The 25,520-nt window shown below is 44.6% G+C and overlaps 1 protein-coding gene across 1 annotated transcript; it reads left to right on the top strand.

Annotated features, from left to right (window-relative positions):
- Nucleotides 1–323: 323 nt before the first annotated feature.
- Nucleotides 324–24,030, top strand: LOC135550576 (rho GTPase-activating protein 35-like). The gene is made up of 7 exons (XM_064981513.1): nt 324–933; nt 10,918–14,837; nt 15,324–15,465; nt 16,125–16,202; nt 16,605–16,736; nt 20,381–20,486; nt 20,667–24,030. The coding sequence occupies exons 2-7, from the start codon at nt 11,109–11,111 to the stop codon at nt 21,070–21,072; spliced, it is 4,593 nt and encodes a 1,530-aa protein (XP_064837585.1). The 5' UTR covers nt 324–933; nt 10,918–11,108; the 3' UTR covers nt 21,073–24,030.
- Nucleotides 24,031–25,520: the final 1,490 nt, after the last annotated feature.

Genomic DNA, 25,520 nt, shown 5'->3' with positions numbered 1-25,520 from the left:
TGGAATGGCCTTTCATAGATTAGCCTAATAATAATTTGAAAAAAATATTACGCCTACTATGATGTATTGGGTGAATTTAGAGTAGGACACAATGTTAATAGAATAAGACAAATACATATGGCCTACTAAAGCAGGTGATGCCAATAGAGAAAAGCATGAATGCAGCCTAAGTGGTCTTGACACAGAGATATACCAAAGCCAATTTAATTTATGGGAGCTTGACATATGTTGGCTAAAGTCATATTTGTAACAGTGATGGCGATTACGCGTGTCGGCATGACAGCAGCGTCTCGCCTTTGTAAATATTGTACGTGCTGCAGTTGTGTGTGCGTGCCGCTGGGCGAGTCTCCTCCGCGTCTGTCTCCGTAGTTGCTTTTTTTCAGAGAAAAGGAGAAGAGAATTAGCTCTGGGAGAAGGGCCGTCGCCATTATTGGGAAGCTGGAAAAAAAACACTTTCACACACGCCATCTCTTGTTAAATTGATAAGGACGTTACCAATTTGTTGCATTAGGGCTGTTTAGAAGAAACATTGTACAGGAAGTGCAGCAACTCGACCGGTGTCCCGTGCATGATCGATCCAGTATGATGTTGCCACAACAATGGGCATAATAATTCGTCAAAAGCAACGTGGTGAAGCAAGGAGAAGACGGCGAAACAAGCTTTTATACGCCTTTCATTTTTAACAAGGAGAGAAAAAGAAAAATGTTTTTACCTTTGTAGTTTTATTATCACAAAAAAAGACAAACAGATCAATGGATTAGAACACCATCGAGATGTAGATTTACAATTAATATGTAAGTAAACAATAATAACCTACTTAGTTCTGTCTGGGAATCAGAAGAGCCACGTTATTTTTGTTTCTTATGTACATGCATATCATGCGGACAGGGCTGCGGCAAGCGCTGGCCTGACGGATGCAGGGAGAATGCGATGGTATGTATTCACTTTCTCCCCATTTTAATCTGAAACACGGATTGAAACCAGTGTTCGAGAGACATTCTCATGATCAATTTACGCACAATTGTAACAATTGTCTGTTACAAATGTATATTTGAGTGAAACTGCTGATTTTTAAAAAGTCCAAGTGGATTCGGAAATACGAGGTAAATGTGTTTTAGTTACGATTCGGCAATTTATTCTGTGGACAAGAGGCCTGGTGTGGCCAGTCCTTTCCATGAACATTCATTCCAAAACCTTTGCTAATCCATTACAATATGCATAAGGAGTTGTAACCCGCTATATTGACGACTTTGAACAATATGACGCAAGTATATGTGTTCTTCTGAATGTAGAAAGCCATGTATCTTTAAAATCACAGGGTAGGATAGTGACTTGCCTGTTTTCACTTCCAAAGAATTTGCCTGTTCAATCTGGTTGTCTGTCAGGCCTAGCTCAGCGCAATTGACTTCCTACTGTGCCTTTGCTGAGGAATGTAGACATGGTTTGAATTTTCTATAGGTTTAGAACATGAGATGCCACATTTTATAAACAATAACGTTTTATTGAATGGCAGTAGCCTATGTTGACACATTTCATTTCAATAGTGAAACGGTACACACACTCAGACACACACTCAGACACACACACACAGACAGTATGTATATGTTTCTATTTACATGCGTGATTGTATCACAATAACACAGTATGGTTGTTTTCTGGATGTACTTTGAGCATCCTCTTGCCTAAACATCAGTATGTTACCATGGTTACCCCACGGATATTCAGTCTGAAGGAAGTCTGCCTAAAAAGACAGGAGTCTACAAGCCATAATGTTGAATAAAATTATATTTACTCTATCGGTTGTCTGTGCTGTTGGTCCTTTTGACAGTAGGAGGTGGAGATGGGGTATCCACAGGAAAATGTTGTTTACCCTAATTTCTCTCGGAGGTTCTCTCGCTTGTATTTTCAATCTCCTGACGCATTGAACATCACAATAATCAAACATAGTCGACCAAAGCACGTTTCCTCTCAATCAGCTGGAAGTGTTTGTGGAATTTGCCATATGATAACGTGGGACAACATTCGGTCTGTGGTTCGGTTAGGCTCAGCCATATTGCTCAAGTGTTTGTAGGGTGCAAAAAACCCTTTTATACAGACCAGCGTACTGAAGGTTGGGTTGATAACGCTTCCCTGTGGCTATTTTGTCTCAGATTACCTTTGACATGGGGGCAAAATTGTCAGGTAAAGTAAGTTGAAATGAACTTTGTTCAACATTCTGACTTGCAATGGGACTGTTAGGGAATGCTGAGCCTACAAGTTAGAGATGAGGTTGTATTTCACTCTCGATTTATAAACGAGACTATCATACATTGTTTTTCCTGTTTGCGCATTGGTTCTAGTTATGGAGCATCTCCAGTATGGTCCCATCCTCTGTGTATAAAATATACTGCTAGGCAACTTGACAAACAATATTACCCCAACTTACCTGATTCTATTTTTATTTTTTATAAACTTTATTTAACTCGGCAAGTTAGTTAAGAACAAATTCTTATTTTCAATGATGGCCTAGGAACAGTGGGTTAATTGCCTGTTCACGGGCAGAATGACAGATTTGTACCTTGTCAACTCGGGGGTTTGAACTTGCAACCTTGCGGTTATTAGTCCAACGCTCTAACCACTAGGCTACCCTGCCGCGGGACAAGGGACATACTGATATTCTGCAAAAGTTACAGTGATTAAGCTGGCGGCTCGCCATTGTCGGCAAGGCGAACCGAACGAGTGTGCTCGCATACACCCTTAAAAGATATTTGCTTGTCTTTGTCTTGTTTGTCCATTTTGAGATGTCATAGCCAGTATACAGTCGTGGCCAAAAGTTTTGAGAATGACACAAATATACATTTTCACAAAGTCTGCTGCCTCAGTTTGTATGATTGCAATTTGCATATACTCCAGAATGTTATGAGGAGTGATCAGATTAATTGTATTTAATTGCAAAGTCCCTCTTTGCCATGCAAATGAACTGAATCCCCAAAAAACATTTCCACTGCATTTCAGCCCTGCCACAAAAGGACCAGCTGACATCATGTCAGTGATTCTCTCATTAACACAGGTGTGAGTGTTGACGAGGACAAGGCTGGAGATCATTCTATCATGCTGATTGAGTTTGAATAACAGACTGGAAGCTTCAAAAGGAGGGTGGTGCTTGGAATCATTGTTCTTCCTCTGTCAACCATGGTTACCTGCAAGGAAACACGTGCCATCATCATTGCTTTGCACAAAAAGGGCTTGCTGCCAGTAAGATTTCACCTAAATCAACCATTTATCAGATCATCAAGAACTTCAAGGAGAGCGGTTCAATTGTTGTGAAGAAGGTTTCAGGGCGCTCAAGAAAGTCCAGCAAGCGCCAGGACCGTCTCCTGAAGTTGATTCAGCTGCGGGATCAGGGCACCACCAGTACAGAGCTTGCTCAGGAATGGCAGCAGGCAGGTGTGAGTGCATCTGCACGCACAGTGAGGCAAAGACTTTTGGAGGATGGCCTGGTGTCAAGAAGGGCAGCAAAGAAGCCACTTCTCTCCAGGAAAAACACAAGGGACATACTGATATTCTGCAAACGTTACTGGGATTGGACTGCTGAGAACTGGGGTAAAGTCATTTTCTCTGATGAATCCTCTTTCCGATTGTTTGGGGTATCCGGAAAAAAGCTTGTCCGGAGAAGACAAGGTGAGCGCTACCATCATTCCTGTGTCATGTCAACAGTAAAGCATCCTGAGACCATTCATGTGAGGGGTTGCTTCTCAGCCGAGGGAGTGGGCTCACTCACAATTTTGCCTAAGAACACAGCCATGAATAAAGAATGGTACCAACACAACCTCCGAGAGCAACTTCTCCCAACCATCCAGGAACAGTTTGGTGACGAACAATCCCTTTTCCAGCATGATGGAGCACCTTGCCATAAGGCAAAAGTGATAACTAAGTGGCTTGGGGAACAAAACATCAATATTTTGGGTCCATGGCCAGGAAATTTTTTGGTACCCTTCACCAGATCTGTGCCCCCTCACAATCCTGTCTCTGCACTCTAAGGACAATTCCTTCGACCTCGTGGCTTGGTTTTTCCTCTGACATGCTGTGTTAACCGTGGGACCTTATGTAGACAGACTTGTGCCTTTCTAAAAAAATGTCCAGTTGAATTTTTTTTATTAATTACATTTTTTATTTAACTAGGAAAGTCAGTTAAGAACAAATTCTTATTGACAGTGACTGCCTAGGCACAGTGGGTTAACTGCCTTGTTCAGGGGCAGAACAACAGATTTGTACCTTGTCAGCTCAGGGATTTGATCTAGCAACCTTTCGGTTACGCGCCCAATGCTCTAACCACTAGGCTACCTACCACAGGTGGACTCCAATCAAGTTGTACAAACATCTCAAGGATGATCAATGGAGACAGGATGCACCTAAGCTCAATTTCTAGTCTCATAGTAAAGGGTCTGAATACTTAACTTCTTATGGCTGGGGGCAGTATTGAGTAGCTTGGATGAATAAGGTGCCCAGAGTAAACTGCCTGCTCCTCAGTCCCAGTTGGTAATATATGCATATTACTAGTCTATTTGGATAGAAAACACTCTGAAGTTTATAAAACTGTTTGAATGATATCCGTGAGTATAACAGAACTCTGGCAGGCAAAAACCTGAGAACAAATCCAACCAGGATGTGGGAAATCTGAGGTTGGTTGATTTTCAACTCAGACCAAATTGAAGATACAGTGGGATATTGTTCATCGTCCACTTCCTAAGGCTTCCACTTGATGTCATCCATCTTTAGAAACTTGTTTGAGGCTTCTACTATGAAGGGGGGCTGAATGAGAGGGGAATGAGTCAGAGGTCTGCCAGCAGTCATGCACATTCACATGAGAGGTAGCTCCCGTTACATTTGCTTTTCTGAAGACAAAGGAATTCTCCGGTTGGAATATTATTGATGTTTTATGTTAAAAACATCCTAAAGATTGATTCTATACATCGTTTGACATGTTTCTACGGACTGTAACGGAACTTTTTAACATTTCGCCTGCAACTAGTGAACGCGCTTCGTGAGTTTTGATTTGTTTACCAAACGCTCTAACAAAAGTAACTATTTGGACATAAATGATGGACATTATCGAACAAATCAAACATTTATTGTGGAACTGGGATTCCTGGGAGTGCATTCTGATGAAGATCATCAAAGGTAAGTTAACATCATAAATATTATTTATGACTTCTGTTGACTGCACAATATGGCTATCTTTTTGGCTTGTTGGTTCTCTGAGCGCCGTACTCAGATTATTGCATGGTTTGCTTAGTGTGTGAACGTAATGTGCCAATGTATACTGAGATTTTGTTTTATAAATATGAACTTTATCGAACAGAACATACATGTATTGTGTAACATGAAGTCCTATGAGTGTCATGTGATGAAGATCATCAAAGGTTAGTGATTAATTCTATCTCTGTTTCTGATTTTTGTGACTCCACTCTTTGGCTGGAAAAATGGCTGTTTTTCTGTGATATGGCTCTAACCTAACATAATCGTTTGTTGTGCTTTTGCTGTAAAGCCTATTTGAAATTGGACACTGTGGTGGGATTAACAACAATATTCCCTTTTAAAATGGTATACGATGTGTTTGAGGAATTTTAATTAGTAGATTTCTGTTTTGAATTTGGCGCCCTGCACTTTCACTGACTGTTATAACGATCCCGTTAACGGGATCTCAGCCCTAAGAAAGTTGTATTTTTTATTTTTATACATTTGTAAAAAAATATATATATATTTTTTTTAAATTAAAACCTGTTTTCACTTTGTTATTATGGGTAATATATTGATGAGGATTTTTATTTGATCAATTTTAGAATAAGGCTGTAACGTAACAAAGTGGGAAAAGTCAAGGGGTCTGAATACTTTCCTAATGCACTGTAAATGTTTGTCATTCATCCATGATCAAGTCCATTATTGAGAGCATTTCTACTTAATAGTGACCGCTAAAGGTCCCGGTTGGCAAGGAATCCAACACCACTGCCCAGCTCTTTGTCCGAAGTGGTCCTTGGCCACCCTCGAGATGGAGGACTTATCTTGCATGGTTATGAAGGACACCGAGACCATCCATCCCTTCAATGGTCTTGACTAGCAATAGGTAGGATGGGATTCCAATTAGTGTGAAGAGTGCTTCTCCTTTTCCTCCACTCCACTCCCCTCCCTGCTCACACTACAAAACCTGCCAAGTCATGAGTAGTATGAAAAAGTGCCAAAATAAAGATAGCTCTGGGCAGAAGTACAATAGAGCTTTATGGTTAGGGAACCGGACTACTTACTAGCAGGTTAATGATTCAATCCCAAGCTGTCTATAGGGTATTGTAACCCTGATTTGATTCACTTGACATGACCAACATCAAATCCCATTTTATTGGTCACATGCGCCGAATACAACGGGTGTAATCTGCACTGTGAAATGCTTACTCACGAGCCAATTCCCAACAATAGAGTTAAAAAAGTAAGAAAAATATTTGCTCAAATAAATATGGTAACAAAATAACAACGAGACTATATACAAGAAGTACCAGTACTGAGTCAATGTGCAAGGGTATGAGGTAGTTGAGGTAATTCAGTATGTACATGTGGGTAGAGGTAAAAGTGACCAGGCAATCAGGATATATAATAAACCGAGTAGCAGCAGTGTGTGTGGTGTCAATATGCTTGTGTGTGTGTTGGAGTGTCAGTATAGTGTTTTTGGATGGAGTATAGTGAGCGTGCATAGACCTTGTTCAAGAGAGTCAGTGCAAAAACATTAAGATATAAATAATACAAGAGGTCAGAGCCAGTGTTGTAGGATTCGATCTTATTCCTGTATTGGCGCTTTGCCTGTTTCATGGTTCACTGTAGTGCGTAGCGGGATTTCTCATAAGCGTCCGGATTAGAGTCCCACTCCTTGAAAGTGGAATCTCGAGCCTTTAGCTCAGTGCGAATGTTGCCTGTAATCCATGGCTTCTGGTTGGGATATGGACACTGTGGAGATGACGTCGTCGATGCACCTATTAATGAAACCAGTGACCAATGTGGTAAACTCCTCAATGCCATCAGATAAATCCCGGAACATATTCCAGTCTGTGCTAGTGCAGCATCCGCTTCATCGGACCACTTCCGTATTGAGCGTGTCACTGATACTTCCCGTTTGAGTTTTTGCTCGTAAGCAGGAATCCGGAGGATATAGTTATGATCAGATTTGCCAAATGGAGGGAGAGCTTTGTATGTGTCTCTGTGTGTGGAGGAAAGGTGATCTAGAGTATTTTCTTCTTCTCTCTAGTTAAACAGGTGACATGCTGGTAAAACGGATTTCAGTTTCCCTGCATTCAAATCATTGGTAATTGGTTGTGCCGCCTCTGGAAGAGCATTTTCTTGTTTGCTTATGGCCCCTATACATCTTGTTGAGTGTGGTCTTAGTGCCAGCATCAGTTTGTACTGGTAAATAGACAGCTATAGTATGGTAAATAGACAGCTATAGTATGGTAAATAGACAGCTATAGTATGGTAAATAGACAGCTATAGTATGGTAAATAGACAGCTATAGTATGGTAAATAGACAGCTATAGTATGGTAAATAGTATGGTCTGCAGCTTATCATGAGGTATTCTAACTCAGGCGAGCAGAACCTCGAGACTTCCTTAATATTAGAGATTGCTCACCAGCTGTTGTTAACAAAGAGACACACACCACCCCCTGATCTTACCGGGCTCAGACCTTCTGGCCTGCTGATGCATAGAAAAAACAGCTAGATGTATATTGTCCTTGTTCAGCCATGACTCAGAGAAGTATAGTATATTACAGACTTAATGTATTTCGCCTCCATCTCATTGAAGTAGAAGGCCTCGTCCAAATCGAGGTTAGTGATGGCTGTTCTAATGTCCAAAAGCTTTTTTCGGTCATAGGAAACTATGGCGGAAACATTATGTACAAAAAAAGATCAGTGGGGAAAAAAAATAATACACAATATAGCGCAATGGTGTACTGTAAGTATTGAAGGAACTATACTATAAATTGTTCTAGCTTCTCTTGGCCAGACTAAAGTTATGTTGCCTTAAAATGTCCGCTTTCCAATGCAGCGCCAATATCTCCATCACATGTACTGTAGTTGTTGTGATCCTTTTGTGTGCTTGTCAGTAGCCTATATGTGATACACTTGTCATTGAGGTAAATAATGTGGACCCATTGCTGAGCGGTCAGAATGGTGTGACTCCAGTCCCATGTAGAATCCTTTCAGGTGACACCTCTCATACAAGGCAAGGAAAGAAAATGATATCTAGTTTTACTACATACCCCCTCAACATACAGTGCCTACAGGAAGCATGGCACCATCCCGACGGTGAAGCATGGTGGTTGTAGCATCATGCTGTTAGGCTATTTTTCAGGATCGAGGGAAAGATGAACCGAGCAAAGTACAGAAAGATCCTTGATGAAAACCTGCTCCAGACCTCAGACTGGGGTGAAGGGTCACCTTCCAACTAGACAACGACTCTGGGCATACAGTTAAGGCAATGCAGGAGTGGCTACGGGACAAGTCTCTGAATGTCCTTGAGTGGCCCAGCCAGAGCCCCGGACTTGAACCCGATCGAACAGCTCTGGAAATTCCTGAAAATAGCTGTACATTGACGCTCCCCATTCAACCTGACAGAGTTTAAGAGAATTTGCAGAGAAGAATGGGAGAAACTCCCCAAATACAGGTGTGCGAATGTTGTAGCATCCTAACCAAGAAGACCCAATGCTTTAATTGCTGCCAAAGGTGCTTCAGCAAATTACTGAGTAAAGGGTCAGAATACTTATGTAAATTTGATATTTCAGTATAAAATAACACACATGGAATCATGAGGTAACCAAAACAGTGTTAAACAAATCCAAATATATTTGAGATTCTTCAAAGTAGCCACCCTTTGCCTTGATAACAGCTTTGCACACTGTTGGCATTCTCTCAACCAGCTTCATGAGGTAGTCACCTGGAATGCATTTCAATTCACAGTTGTGCCTTGTTAATTTGTGGAATGTCTTTCCTTGTTAAGCATTTGAGTCCATCAGGTGTGTTTTGACAAGGTAGGGGTGATATACAGAAGATAGCCCTATTTTGTAAAAGACCAAGTCCATATTATGGCAAGAACAGCTCAATTAAGCAAAGAGTAGCGACAGACCATCATTACTATAAGACATGAAGGTCAATCAATCCGGAAAATGTCAAGAACTTTGAAAGTTTCTCCAAGTGCAGTCACAAAAACCATCAAACGCTATGATGAAACTGGCTTTCACGAGGACCGCCACAAGAAAGGAAGACCCAGAGTTACCTCTGCTGTAGAGGATATGTTCATTAGAGTTACCAGCCTCGTAAATTGCAGCCCAAATAAATGCTTCACAGAGTTCAAGTAACAGACACATCTAAACATCAACTGTTCAGAGGGGACTGCGTGAATCAGGTCTTCACTACTAAAGGACACCAATAAGAATAAGACTTGCTTTGGCCAAGAAACACGAGCAATGGACATTTGACAGATGGAAATCTGTCCTTTGGTCTGTAGTCCAAACTTGAGATTTTTGGTTCCAACTGCCATGTCTTTGTGAGAGCAAGAGTAGGTGAACGGATCTCCACATGTGTGGTTCCCACCGTGATGCATGGAGGAGGTGTGATGTGTTGGGGTTATTTTCTGGTGACACTGATTTTATTTAGAATTCAAGGCACACTTAACCAGCATGGATGGCTACCACAGCTTTCTGCAGCGATACGCCATCCCATCTGGTTTGCGCTTAGTCCCACTATCATTTGTTTTTTCAACAGGACAATGACCCAACACACCTCCAGGCTGTGTAAGGGCTATTTTACCAAGAAGGAGAGTGATGGAGTGGTGCATCAGATGACCTGGCCTCCAAAGTCACCCGACCTCAACCCAATTGAGATGGTTTGGGATGAGTTGGACCACAGTGACGGAAAAGCAGCCAACGAGTGCCCAGCATATGTGGGATCTCCTTCAAGACTGTTAGAAAAGCCTTTCAGGTGAAGCTGGTTGAGAGATTGTCAAGAGTGAGCAAAGCTGTCAAGGCAAAGGGTGGCTACTTTGAAGAATATAAAATATATTTTGACTTGATTAACACTTTTGTTGGGGGGCTACTACATGATTCCATGTGTTTTTCATAGTTTGTCTTCACTATTATTCTACAATGTAGAAAATAATAAAAATAAAAACTCTTGAATGAGTATGCATGTCCAAACTTTTGACTGGTGCTGTAAATTGTCTTGAAAATATACATTAAGATGGCTGTCTAGCAATGATCAACAACCAACTTGACAGAGTTCAAAAAGAATGTGCTAATATTGTACAATCCAGGTGTGCAAAGTTCTTAGAGACTTATCCAGAAAGACTCACAGCTGTATTCACTGCCAAATATGAGTGCGGGTGTGAATATGTAAAGTAGTTTGCACAATAAATTTGCACAAATTTATAAAAACTTGTCATTATGGGGTATTGTATGTCGATGAGTTTGGGGGAAAGAAAATCTATTTAATAAATTTTAAATTCAGTCGAACACAACAATGTGGAATAAGTCAAGGGGTATGAATACTTTCTGAAGGCACTGTATTTTAGGTCTCACTTTATTTGCAGGGAATATTGAGTTTTTTTCTTTGTGTATCTCATTTGCTGTTCTATTAAAAGGCCAGCCCAGCTTGAGATGAGATTAGAAATGAATGTCCCTACTCACTGTTATCTTATTAAGTTGAAGGGAAATTATTCTTAGTGTTGTCTTCTTTTAACCACTGTTTTTCTTGTGAAGGTGTTTGACTGATCTTTTTTGTTGTTGATAAGAGCAGAAATGAGGTTAACTTTTCTCAAACTAGTATTTGTTATTTTTTAACATTAAATGTAAGATTTTGTTTAGCTAATTCTTATTTTTGTGCTCTTTTATTTTGTCTGGCAGGGTCATAGCTACATTAGGAATGACTGAGAGAAGCCTCTGTCTTTGCTACACCCCTGCACTGTTGTTGATAGAACATGTAGCACACTAGAGGAAACGGCAACTAAACTTCATCCCCAGTGCCACTTTATGGACACACGTCCAAGTGTACTCTCTGATCGAGTGCCTGATTATGGCAGGATGAGTGTCAGCTGATGATAATGATGGCGAAAAAGCAAGATGTTAAGTCACCCACATACAACCTTATTGTGGTGGGTTTGTCAGGAACTGAGAAAGAGAAGGGCCAGTGTGGAGTGGGCAAGTCCTGTCTGTGCAACCGCTTTGTGCGCCCCAGCGCCGATGACTTCTATCTGGACCACACGTCAGTGCTGAGCACCAGTGACTTTGGGGGTAGAGTGGTTAACAATGACCATTTCCTGTTCTGGGGGGAGGTGGGGCGGGTGGTAGAGGAGGGGCCGGAGTGCAGGATGCATGTGGTGGAGCAGACAGAGTTCATTGATGACCAGACGTTCCAGCCACACCGCAGCACTGCCATGCAGCCCTACATCAAGAGGGCGGCCTCCACCAAGCTGGCCTCTGCAGAGAAGCTGATGTACTTCTGCACGGACCAGCTGGGGCTGGAGCAGGACTTTGAGCAGAAGCAGATGCCAGAGGGCAAGTTACAGGCTGACGGGTTTGTGCTCTGTATGGACGTCAGTAGGGGGATGAACCGCAACTTTGACGACCAGTTGAAGTTTGTCACAAACCTTTATGGTCATCTGAGCAAAACAAAGAAGCCCATTGTGCTGGTCTTAACCAAGTGTGATGAGGGGGTTGAACGCTACATCAAAGATTCTCACACCTTCGCCATCACTAAAAAGAGTCTTCCAGTAGTGGAGACATCTGCACGCTCTAACATCAATGTTGACCTAGCCTTCCTTACTTTGGTGCAACTCATTGATAAGAGCAGGGGCAAGCCCAAGATCATTCCTTACTTTGAGGCCCTCAAGCTTCAGAGTCAGCAGATAGCCTTGGCTAAAGACCGATACGAATGGCTAGTCAACCGCATAGTGAAGAACCACAACGAGACCTGGCTTAACACCAGCAGACGCATGCACACCTCTTCAGAGTTCAATGAATACGTCTTTCTGGAGGGTACAGCAAAATGCAAGAAGCTCTTCCAGCAGCTGGTGTACCGTCTGAAACAGGAGCACATTGAGAGACGTCGGAAAATCTATCTGAGCACTCTTCCTCTAGCACTTAGCTCCCTGGTACCTGACCTGGATGAGATCGACCAGCTGAGCTGGTCTGGGGTTCAGAAGGTCCTGGAGTCCAAGCAGCACTTTGCCCACTGGTTTGTGGTTCTGGAGGACTCTCCATGGGAGGACACGTCTCACATAGACAACATGGAGGATGAGCGCATCCCCTCAGACCTGCTGGAAACGTTACCAGCCGAGGACATTTTCGACGCCCACCTGGAGCACCTGAGGAATGAGTGCAAGCGGGCTGAGATGAGGCAGGAGTTCAAGCACAAGTTGGCCTGTTCTCCCTTTGTCACGCCTGGCAAGCCCTGGGAAGAGGCCCGCAGCTTCATCATGAATGAAGACTTCTACCAATGGTTGGAGGAATCAGAGTACCTGGACCTCTACAACCGCCACCAGAAAGAGATCATCGGCCACGCTAAAGAGGACTTCCAGGAGCTTCTGCTGGAGTATTCCGAGCTCTTCTATGAGCTGGAGGTGGACGCAAAGCCCAGCAAGGAGAAGATGGGGGCCATCCAGGAGGTTTTAGGGGAGGAGCAGCGGTTCAAAGCCCTGCAGAAGCTTCCAGCTGAGAGAGATGCTCTGGTATTGAAGCATATTCACTTTGTCTACCACCCCACCAAGGAGACCTGTCCCAGCAGCCCACAGTGTGGAGACTTCAGGATAGAGCAGCTCCTGGCCTTACGCTTCCCAACATGCTACCCATTCTTCAACGTGAAGTCTTATTTTGGGGATATTAAAGCGGACCGCATCAACCTTGTGATATTGGGCAAAGACGGACTGGCTAGGGAGTTTGCCAATGAGATCAGAGCTCTCTGTACCAATGACGACCGATATGTGTTGGATGGGAAGATGTATGAGCTCACCCTGCGACCTATCGAGGGCAATGTACGACTTCCTGTTAACTCCTTCCACACTCCCACCTTCACACCCCATGGGTGCTTGTGTCTGTACAACTCAAAAGAGTCCCTAACCTACGTCGTAGAAAGCATTGAAAGGTTGCGGGAGTCAACAATCGGTAGAAGGGACAGCCATATAGCTCAGCTTTTAACATCTCTGCTCCTGGTTACTAAAAGGGGTGTAGGGACCTATGCAGATATTGGTGGAGAAACTGCTTTAGGTCTGATAACACAGGGACAGCAGGTAGCAAGGAGATTGCAGTGTAGCTTCCTCGACCCGGCTTCACCTGGTGTGGGCTATGGGCACAATGTGAATGAGAGTCAGATCAACCAAGTATTGAGAGGTCTTCTGGACTCTAGAAGGAGCTCATCTTTCAGTAGCAGCTCCCCACCTCTGCCCCCTCAAACTCCAGGTCCCAGAGACTCTCCTCACCAGCCCAGCCCAGAGGCAGACATCCGCATCGTCATGTGCTTGATGTGTGGAGACAACTATGACGTGGAACAGCTCCTCTCTCCCTTCCTACTGCCTCAGCACTGCAGGCCAACATCCAACAGTGGCACCTCGGTGATACTGGAGCAGACAGTGGGGCCTCACAAACAGGTGATTGAGCTCTCTCTCCTTTCCTACCACGCCTCCTTCTCCCTGAGGAAGAGCAGATTAGTGCATGGCTACATCGCTGTGTACTCAGCCCGCCGTAAGGCCTCTCTGGAGACCCTGTGTGCCTTCCTATGTGAGGTCCAGGACATCATTCCTGTTCAGCTGCTGGCTGTGGGGGAGAGCCAGGTGGAGCTCACAGAAAGTGAGTCTGCCAGAGAGCAGCTGGTCCAGGGAGAGGAGCTGGCCCAAGAGATAGAGGGCAGGTTCAACAGTGTGGTGTGTGGGTCAGGAGGGGTGGTGGGTGGCCTGCACAGGATGGAGATGTTTCATCCCTTCCTGATGGAGGTGGTGGAGAAACGCAACATCGTGGAGGCCACTCACATGTATGATAACGTGGCTGAGGCCTGCATTAACGAGACTGCCTACTCCCCTCGCTGTAGCTCACCCAGCACTGGCACTATGTTCCTAGACTCTGACATGGATGACGTGGAGCCATCCCCACCTTACTACGACGGCACACTCACCTCCCATGGTGGGAGCCTCAACCTGCCTGACCTGGACTCCAGCGATGTCTCTATCATCTCTGACATCAGCTCCTTTGAGAACAAGCTCAATAGCAAAGCCCCGCCCCAGGTGAGACCCAAGCCCTCTGTGACCTTTGACTTCCGGAAGGTGGGCAGAAACCCCTACAACACAGACACCATGGGTCACCGTCGCTCCCTGCCCTCCGCTGTGACATGGGTGCCAGGTGGGGACGGAGGTTACGACCCCTCGGACTACGCAGAGCCCATGGATGCTTTGTCCAAGCCCCGGCCCAGCAACGAGGAGATCATCTACTCTGTGCCCCATGACAGCACGCAGGGCAAGATTATTACCATCCGCAATGCCAATCGGATGCACGCCAACGGGAACGGCTCAGACAGTGAGGCGGACAGCAGCTCCCTGGAGCGCCGCAGGAAGTTCTCGGCGGCGGGGGTAAAGCCACGACTCTACCGCGACCGCTCTAAACGCCTGGGCAAGTTCAGCAGCTTCCGCACCAGCTTCATTGGCAGCGAAGACGAGATGGGGGCTCTGCCAAAAACCAAGGAGGATGATTTCGGAACCCTGAAAGGAGACATCATCAATGAGGAGGGAGAGGACCCCAAGAAGAGGAACATTCTGAAGAGCCTGCGGCGAACTGCCAAGGTATGTGTTGCTTCAGTTAGTAGTCTCCCCTTAACTGCTAATGCGTAAACACTATTCTTTTCAGGCTTGAAAGACTGTTCTTTCAATTGTAGGTAATTGGCCAGCTTTGATACGATAAACGTGGTTAAGTAATGACAACATGGTTAATTTGATTTTTCATGTAATCTCTTTACTTTTAAAAACCTTTTTTACTGGGTAATTGCTTGATTGTTTTACTCAACTTTTCCTCAATGCTAATATGCTATTCATAGAAAGTAAGTTATTCATGTGAAATTCCAAAGTGTTGGAATTTTAAGAAGAAAGCAGCCTCTATTTCAGAGTTACTGAGACACTTGAAACGACAGCTGTTGATTCTGATGCTGAATACATAAAGGCAAATCTTGCAGCTGACAAGCTGAATAAACATAGTGTTGACATAATGTACAAAAATCTAATGTAGACGTCTGTGGTCATTAACAATGTCAACATTCCTGTGTTTCTCTGCAGAAAACCAGACCAAAGGCTCGGTCCTCTATTCCCAAGCCCCTGGAGAGCAGCTACTTCGGGGTGCCCCTGGTCAACGTGGTGTGCCCAGACAGACCTATCCCACTCTTCATTGACAAGTGTGTCCGCTTTATTGAGACCACAGGTGGGTCACTATTTTCTTTCTCCTCTTCTCCGCTGTGTTTGTTCATATGTATATTTGTCTGATTCATTATGTTATTTGACTTGGATGCTGTGCAAAACATACAAATAATATTATTCATTGATAATAAGTTTATTCTGAGGTAAACCTGTGTTGCTGAAGGATTAAACTGTGTAATGTCTTATTGTTGCACTGTGATTGTTTTTCCTTACAATACTCACATTATGTGGTTGTGTAATTTCAATATGATATACTTTAAGTCGTTCTGGGTGAGGGCGTTAGTTCTTCTTGACTTATTAAAATAACTACACTACAGCAAATGTAGCCAATGATCAACTGCTGTACTGCAGCAGTGTCCTGTACTGTACTGCAGCAGTGTCCTGTACTGTACTGCAGCAGTGTCCTGTACTGTACTGCAGCAGTGTCCTGTACTGTACTGCAGCAGTGTCCTGTACTGTACTGCAGCAGTGTCCTGTACTGTACTGCAGCAGTGTCCTGTACTGTACTGCAGCAGTGTCCTGTACTGTACTGTACTGCAGCAGTGTCCTGTACTGTACTGCAGCAATGTCCTGTACTGTACTGCAGCAGTGTCCTCATTGACTTTACTGGAAATGGTTGATGACATAATGCAGATGGTGGTTTCTATCTCTGTCTCTCTGCAGGTCTCAACACAGAGGGGCTCTACAGGGTGAGCGGGAACAAGTGTGAGATGGAGAGTATGCAGAGGCAGTTTGACCAGGGTGAGTTGCTGTACCCAGTCATGTCTGTCTGGTCTAAAACAATGTACCAGACCCACAGAGGGATCGACTGTACTTGCCACACTGTCTGTCCCCAGTACCTGGACTAACCCTGATTAGTTATGTGGCTAATCAATATATAGACACATGAGCTGCAGAGGAAATGATGACATAACTAAATATATTTAGAACAGTGACAAAATGACTACCTCTGACACAACATCCCTATTATTTTCTCTTTCCCCCCGGTCTCCTTCTCCTCCCTCTATCTATTTTTCTTTCCCTTCCCCTCACCTCCCTCTTCTTCTCTCTCTCTCCTCTCTTGATTTTCTTCTTCTACATCTCACTTTCCTTTACGTCTCTTCTTCCGTCTTTATCTCCCTGTCTACCTCTCTCCCCCTGTAGACCATGGGCTGGACCTGGTGGAGAAGGACTTTGCCATCAACACGGTGGCTGGGGCTCTGAAGGCCTTTTTCTCTGAGCTGCCAGAGCCCCTGGTGCCCTGCATCCTGCAGGTGGAGCTGCTTGAGGCCTTCAGTAAGACACAGAGCTGGCTGGGGTTAAGGAGTGGTTTTGGGGTTCTGAAGGGTTCAGAAAGACATGGAGCTGGTTGGGCTTAAGGAGTGGTTTTGGGGTTCTGGAGGGTTCAATAAGACATGTAGCTAGCTGGGGTTAGGGATGAGGTACTGAGGTTCTGAAGGGTTCAGAAAGACATGGAGCTGGTTGGGCTTAAGGAGTGGTTTTGGGGTTCTGGAGGGTTCAGAAAGACATGGAGCTAGCTGGGGTTAGGGATGAGGTACTGGGGTTCTGAAGGGTTCAGAAAGACATGGAGCTGGTTGGGCTTAAGGAGTGGTTTTGGGGTTCTGGAGGGTTCAGAAAGACATGGAGCTAGCTGGGGTTAGGGATGAGGTACTGGGGTTCTGAAGGGTTCAGAAAGACATGGAGCAAGCTGGGGTAAGGGATGAGGTACTGGGGTTCTGGAGGGTTCAGTAAGACATGTAGCTAGCTGGTGTTAGGGATGAGGTACTGGGGTTCTGAAGGGTTCAGAAAGACATGGAGTTGGTTGGGGTTAAGGATGGGGCTACTGTGGTTCTGGGTGGGGGTACAGGGGTTCTGGGGGGTTCAGAAAGACATGGAGCTGGCTGGGGTTAGGGATGGGGGTACTGGGGTTCTGGAGGGTTCAGAAAGACATGGAGTATGGTAAGATTCTTGTGCTTGTGAAAGTATCAGGTTATTACAGGCTAAGGGTTTGGGGAGGACCTCTCATAGAGGGGTGGATGAGGATATACAGTTGAAGTCTCAGACGTTTACATACACCTTAGCCAAATACATTTAAACTCAGTTTTATACAATTCCTGACATTTAATCCTAGTAAAGAATTCCCTGTCTTAGGTCAGTTAGGATCACCACTTTATTTTAAGAATGTGAAATGTCAGAATAATAGTAGAGTGATTTTATTTCAGCTTTTATTTCTTTCATCACATTCACAGCGGGTCAGAAGTTCACATACTCTCAATTAGTATTTGGTAGCATTGCCTTTAAATTGTTTAACTTGGGTCAGATGTTTTGGGTAGCCTTCCACAAGCTTCCCACAATAAGCTGGGAGAATTATGGCCCATTCCTCCTGACAGCTGGTGTAACTGAGTCAGGTTTGTAGGCCTCCTTGCTCACACACGCTCAGTTCTGCCCACAAATGTTCTATAGGATTGAGGTCAGGGCTTTGTGATGGCCACTCCCAATACCTTGTTGCCCTTAAGCCATTTTGCCACAACTTTGGAAGTGTGCTTGGGTTCATTGTCCATTTGGAAGACCCATTTGCGTCAAGCTTTTTCTTCCTGACTGATGTCTTGAGATGTTGCTTCAATATATCCACGTAATTTTCCTCCCTCATGATGCCATCTATTTTGTGAAGTGCACCAGCCCCTCCTGCAGCAAAGCTTCCCCACAACATGATGCTGCCACCCCCATGCTTCATGGTTGGGTTGGTGTTCTTCGGCTTGCAAGCCTCTCCCTTTTTCCTCCAAACATAACGATGGTCATTATGACCAAACAGTTCTATTTTTTGTTTCATCAGACCAGAGGAAATTTCTCCCAAAAGTACGATCTTTGTACCCATGTGCAGTTACAAACCGAAGTCTGGCTTTTTTATGGCGGGTTTGGAGCAGTGGCTTCTTCCATGCTGAGCGGCCTTTCAGGTTATGTCGCTATAGGACTCGTTTTACTGTGGCTATAGATACTTTTGTACCTGTTTCCTCCAGCATCTTCACAAGGTCCTTTGCTGTTGTTCTGGAATTGATTTGCTCTTTTCGCACCACAGTATGTTCATCTCTAGGAGACAGAATGCGTTTCCTTCCTGAGCGGTATGATGGCTGCGTGGTCCCATGGTGTTTATACTTGCATACTATTGTTTGTACAGATGAACGTGGTACCTTCAGGCATTTGGAAATTGCTCCCAAGGATGAACCAGACTTGTGGAGGTCTGCAAGGTCTTGGCTGATTTCTTTTGATTTTCCCATGATGTCTAGCAAAGAGGCACTGAGTTTGAAGGTAGGCCTTGAAATACATCCACGGGTACACCTCCAATTGACTCAAATTATGTCAATTAGTCTATCAGAAGCTTCTAAAGCCATGACATCATTTTCTGGAATTTTCCAAGCTGTTTAAAGACACAGTCAACTTAGTGTATGTAAACTTCTGGCCCACTGAAATTGTGATACAGTGAAATAATCTGTCTGTAAACAATTGTTGGAAAGATTACTTGTGTCATGCACAAAGTAGATGTCCTAACAGATGTGCCAAAAATATAGTTTGTTAACAGGACATTTGTGGAGTGGTTAAAAAACGAGTTTTAATGACTCCAAGCTAAGTGTATGTAAACTTCCGACTTCAACTGTTTGTATACTAATATGTATGTAGGTATGTACACTACATGACCAAAAGTATGTGGACACCTGCTTGTTGAACATCTGCTTGTTGAAAATCATGGGCAATAATATGGAGTTGGTCCCTCTTTGCTGCTGCAACAGCCTCCACTCTTCTGGGAAGGCTTTCCACTAGATGTTGGAACATTGCTGTGGGGACATGCTTCCATTCAGCCACAAGAGCATTAGTGAGGTCGGGCACTGATGTTGGGCGATTAGGCCTGGCTCACAGTCTGCGCTCCACTTCATCCCAAAGGTGTTCGATGGGGTTGATATCAGGGCTCGGTGCAAACCAGTCAAGTTGTTCCACACCGATCTCGACAAACCAGAATGTCATTATATTTCCCTTCAGTAGAACTAAGGGGCTTATCCTGAACCATGATAAACAGCCCCAGACCATTATTCTTCCTCCACCAAAGTGTACAGTTGGCACTATATATTGGGGCAGGAAGTGTTCTCCTGGCATCCGCCAAACCCAGATTAGTCGGTCGGACTGTCAGATGGTGAAGCATGATTCATCACTCCAGAAAACGCGTTTCTACTGCTCCGGAGTATAATGGCGTCGAGCTTTACACCACTCCAGACGATACTTGGCATTCGGTTTGTAACTGCACATGGGGACAAAGATCGTACTTGTGTGCGGCTGCTCGGCCATGGAAACCCATTTCATGAAGCTCCCAACGAACCGTTCTTGTGCAGATGTTGCTTCCAGGGTCAGTTTGGAACTCCATAGTGAGTGTTGCAACCGCGGACAGATTATTTTTACATGCTAGGTGCTTCAGCACTCTGCGGTCCCGTTCTGTGAGCTTGTGTGGCCTACCATTTTGCGGCTAAACAGTTGCTGCTCCTAGACATTTCCACTTCACAATAGCAGCCCTTACAGTTGACCGGGGCAGCTCTAGCAGGGCAGAAATTTGACGAACTGACTTGTTGGAAATGACGTATGACGGGGCTAAGTCACTGAGCTCTTCAGTAAGGCTATTCTACTGCCAAACATTTGTCTATGGAGACTGCCTGGCTGTGTGGCTGAAATAGCCGAATCCAATCATTTGAAGGGGTGGCCACATACTCTTGTGTGTATATATAGCGTGTGTATGTAATGCTGCATATGGAGTAACAGATGGAGTAACAGTGTTGATATCATATGAGTCATAGCGTTGACCCCTTCCCTCCCTCCTGTGTGTGTGTGTGTGTGTGTGTGTGTGTGTGTGTGTGTGTGTGTGTGTGTGTGTGTGTGTGTGTGTGTGTGTGTGTGTGCAGAGATCAACGACAGGGAACAGAGGCTGTACACCATGAAGGATGTACTGAGGAGGTTTCCCAGGGAGAACTATGACGTCTTCAGATTTGTCATGAGCCACTTACACAAGTGAGTGCAGATCAGACTGGCTAACTGTTCCATTCTATGACCTTGGCCCTGACTGCATTGTTACTGAAACCATTTGCATTTTTTGTAACATGTATCATCAAGTAGCTCTTACACCTGTGTAATAATGTTATTACACTAGTAGCTGTTGTTGATGGAGGTGTATTGTGTTGTCTCTCCCAGGGTGAGCCAGTTGAGCAGACAGAACCTGATGACCAGTGAGAATCTGTCCATCTGTTTCTGGCCCACTCTGATGCGGCCAGACTTCACCACCATGGATGCCCTGACGGCCACGCGGACCTACCAGACAATCATCGAGACCTTCATCCACCAGTGTGCTTTCTTCTTCTACAACCAGCCCCTCCTGGACTCCCCCACTGGCCTGGCTGGCCTCCGTGCCTCCCCCACCACCACCCTCACCGGGGGCTCTACTTATTCCTGCTACCACTCCTCCCCTCCCTCCACCGCCACGCACTTCAGCCCCCTGCAGCAGTCGCCACCCACCACCCCCCAGTCTCCCCTGCAGTCCCTCCTGACCCCCCTCCACCAACACCCCCACCATACCCCCACCGAGCAAGAGACACTGTGAGAGACACTGAGAAGGGAACAGATGCTGCACCCCTGATCTGATGCTGCTGCACCCCTGATCTGATGCTGCTGCACCCCTGATCTGAATATGCTGGACCTTAGTCACTTACACACACACACACACACACAAAACATACATACTGATAGTACATTGTTCGGTCGTCGATAATAACATGTTAACAGAGAGAGGAGACGATTAGTGTTTGACAAATAAACTTGCCACTTGTGAACAGCATCATGCTAACCCGTCCCTGTCACCTGTGTGCCAATGCAGATCACCATGCTGACCCGTCCCTGTCACCTGTGTGCCAATGCAGATCACCATGCTGACCCGTCCCTGTCACCTGTGTGCCAATGCAGATCACCATGCTGACCCGTCTCTGTCACCTGTGTGCCAATGCAGATCACCATGCTGACCCGTCCCTGTCACCTGTGTGCCAATGCAGATCACCATGCTGACCCGTCCACTCCACCCCCTATAGCCCCTGATAACCTGACTCTACCTACGACTCACTCACAGGAGGGCTGGGGGCAGAACAGAGTGGGTGTCATTGTTACAGTAAGCATCTCTCTGCCAACCAACCGTTCTTACCCTAACAATACACTATGATTTTTAAAAAAAAGTCCAAGCCTCCATGTCAAGCTGGAAGATATGATTTGTGCCCATCACCATGTTTTTATTTGCGAATAATAGTTTTTAAATGTTCTGTTTGTTAATGAAAGTAGCCACTGGATGTATGGACTGTGCCTCTCTCAGGGCTGTAGTTGGTAACGTACACACAGCCGTGAGGGGAGCCTCCCTGTCTGCCTGTAGGGCCCCTGCTAGGGGGTTGGGGTGGGGACATCCAGGGATGCCCTTTAATGGTCAGAATGTTGTAGGGGTTTTGTTTTTAAAAGGGGTTTGTTAGGTCAGAATGTTTTAGTGTGCCGAGTTCACAGCTCAAGGAACCATACCCATTGCCTCTCATAAGGGTCCTTTGCAGATCAAAACGTTGTTTACATCCAAACCCTTGTTTTTGTATCCTCATACTTATCTGAAGCACTTTTAAATTGTAGTGTTAAGTTCCATGAAATGCAACCTTGATTAATTGACTAGTTTGTTTTAATGTCCGGGTGGGCGTGGCAGTAGTAAAGAGACTCGTTAACACGATCCTGTTATTATATGTGTTCTTTTCGAGGATTCAGGGCTCACTTTATAACCCCATGGAAAACCCAACCATTAATATTGGTTTCATATTCCTTTTAGCCATGTTATAAATAGTTCTGAGCATGCAGGTTTGAATAGCCTGGAGTTTCCCCTCTTTTAAGGACTGCTGTTGCTTTACTGATGTTTTGACTAAGGAAGTCACCTGTTTTGAGTGGTAGTGTTTAGGAAAGTGAGTTTGAGCCAGGGTCAGTTAATCAGACCCTTTGGGATCCAGGAGAGGAATACTCTTGGTTGAGATGTCAGATCCACTCCATAAGTTAGGGGTTGATGGCCACATTGAAGATTGATTATGGGAATGATTGACAGTAACATCAGACAGTAGCATGACAAGGGTGAGGTTAGTCATACTGGGGGTGGCAGGTAGCCTCGAGCTGACAAGGTAAAAATCTGTCGTTCTGCCCATGAACAAGGCAGTTAACCCACTGTTCCTAGGCTGTCATTGAAAATAAGAATTTGTTCTTAAATAAATGAAGGTAAAATAAATCAAAATACCAGGCCAGGCCTCTACACGTACCGTGTCTGTTCCACTGTGCTATCTGGTGGCCATGGAAACCACTGCCCTATTGCAAAATGATAGGTTGCTGGATATGTTGCTGTGGGTATCTAGCCAATTGAGCTCTTTGTACTCATCTAATATTAAGGACCTTAAACTGAGGCAAGGTGTGCATACAGAAAACACTGCCACTGCAATTAACTACAGTACAGCAATAACAGTATAGTATATCCTATAGAGATGGTGCACGTGTGTCTGGACTCATGCTCAGGAATGTCAACAAAGCAAGAGTAACTACTGTAGCTCCAGTATACTATGGGGTTTATGTTGGTCTTTATCTGTCCTCTCTCTTGTAGAAAACAAACATGCAGTCAATGTAAAGTAGTTGAATGAATACTCCTACTATATTCTGGGTTCTTCTATCAGATGAATGTTGACCCATGAGAGGAGTGCCACTGGCATCTTGATGGAGGATTGGCCAGGAATCATGGCTGTACTCGATGTCAGCCATCTTGGATGTTGCTCATGCTGCCAATTCAGAACAGATCAGTCAAAGCTTTTGGTTGTAATGAGGGTCAACTAATTAATACTTGGGATCACTCTCTGGTACTTATCTTTGGGGTTTTCCTGCTGTGGGAGGCAGTTATCTCTGATTGATGGACTAACGCTGCAGTGACTCCTCACCCAGTCCAGGGCAGTGCAGTACAGTATTACCAGACGCACAAAAGATCAGATTGGAGATGGATAGGAAAACAAACTCCCAGTAGAATGTGTCTTTGGCTAAGAGGACCTATGTGGCTGCATCACTTCATTTTCTACACAACTCTGACAGATCTGCTGGGAAATGGTAGAGAAAAAGAAGAGGACTGCTGTCCAAACAATAGTAAAATGGTTGTTTATTTGTATGTTAGGGGGTCTAACACTTTGCCCTTTAGTCAATGGTAGAAAACATTTTTTGTGTGTATTTCAATGATTGAAAGTCAATTTTTACAATTTTGTGAATGGTTTAAGGCCACTTCAGTTTAGTGCATGATTTAAGAACACACCAAGGGAGAATGTTCAACCATTTTCATGATTTTAAAACATGACATTAGTGTGAGATCAATGAAAGTGAAATACAGTAGCTTAAAACAAGTGAAAGATGAAGTACTGTGCATCTACAGCAAACCATGGAATTTGTCTGACTGAGAATGGTGTAATGAAGATGAAGGCCTTATGTGATCTGTATCATAGTTAATAAATTAAATATCGTAAAATTGTCCAGACCTCCTGTGATTCTCTGTGTGCATGTGTGAGTGAACACACCACTTCCCTAATCATGGAGCAAAATGTACAAGAAGATCTCACTGCGTGTTTGTTCTATTATAATTGTATTGCCTATTTAGCTGTCATTCTGTGACAGGAGATTTATTTGTGATATTAAAACAAAATATATTTGTACACACTGCACACGTGAACGTTATTTCACTATAAGGTATTGCATCTCAATCTCAAACCCATATTTCTAACCTTTTAGGTATGGTTATTTCAGAGAGAGCGAGAACCCCATCGAGGTAAAGAGGTGAAACTCTGCTCGAGTGCCTAATGTGTGGGTTAAATAATTGGGGACCATTGAAGGTGCCATTGAAACACATCAATAATTCACTGTCGACATCTACAGCTTGTCAAGCGTGACTGCTCTGGGTAACTACTACTCTGTCTCATCAGGTTTCACTGTTTACTATCTGAATCATCTGATGCCACCTGGTGGTTTTATAACTATAGTGCCGCACCACCATCATACTTAAAAAAAATAATATATATATATATATATTTAACTTGGCTATGATGTCACTGAATCATACTGAGGTGGAGTGCTCACATATTCACTCAATCTCTCCCTATCCCAGTCTGTTGTCCCCACAGTTTCAAGACGTCCACCACTGACCCTATACCCAAAAAAGCAAAGATAACAACTAAATTACTATCACTCCGTAGCACTCACTTCTGTCATCATGAAGTGATTTGAAAGACTAGACAAGGATCATATCACCTCTACCTTACCTGACATCCTAGACCCACTTCAATTTGCTTACTGCCCCAAAAGATCCACAGACGATGCAATCGCCATCACAACTGCCCTATCCTATCTGGACAAGAGGAATACCTATGTAAGAATGCTGCTCATTGACTATGCTGCTCATTTGAATCCCACCCTGTGCAACTGGGTCCTGGACTTCCTGACAGGCCACCCCCAGGTGTTGAAGATAGGAAACAACACCTCCACAAGGATGTGTGCTCAGCCCCCTCCTGTACTCCCTGTTCACCCATGACTGCGGGGCCACGCATGCCTCCAACTCAATCAAGTTTGCAGACGACACAACAGTAGTAGGCCTGATTACCAACAATGACGAGACAGCCTACAGAGAGGTGAGGGCCCTGGGAGTGTGGCGCCAGGAAAATAACCTCTCACCCAACGTCAACAAAACTAAGGAGCTGATTGTGGACTTCAGGAAACAACAGAATCCTGTCGGGCTGTATCACTGCCTGTCTGCCCAACGCATCACCGGGGACAAGGTACCTGCCCTCCAGGACACCTATAGCACCCGATGTCACAGGAAGGCCAAAAAGATAATCAAGGGCAACAACCACCTTGAGCCACTGCCTGTTCACCCCGCAATCATCCAGAAGGCGAGGTCAGTACAGGTGCATCAAAGCTGGGACCGAGAGACTAAAAACAGCTTCTATCTCAAGGCCATCAGATTGTTAG

This window comes from Oncorhynchus masou, chromosome 12 (assembly GCF_036934945.1).
Source record: "Oncorhynchus masou masou isolate Uvic2021 chromosome 12, UVic_Omas_1.1, whole genome shotgun sequence".
Lineage (NCBI taxonomy): Eukaryota > Metazoa > Chordata > Actinopteri > Salmoniformes > Salmonidae > Oncorhynchus > Oncorhynchus masou.
This window is presented reverse-complemented; position numbering and strand designations above follow the sequence as displayed.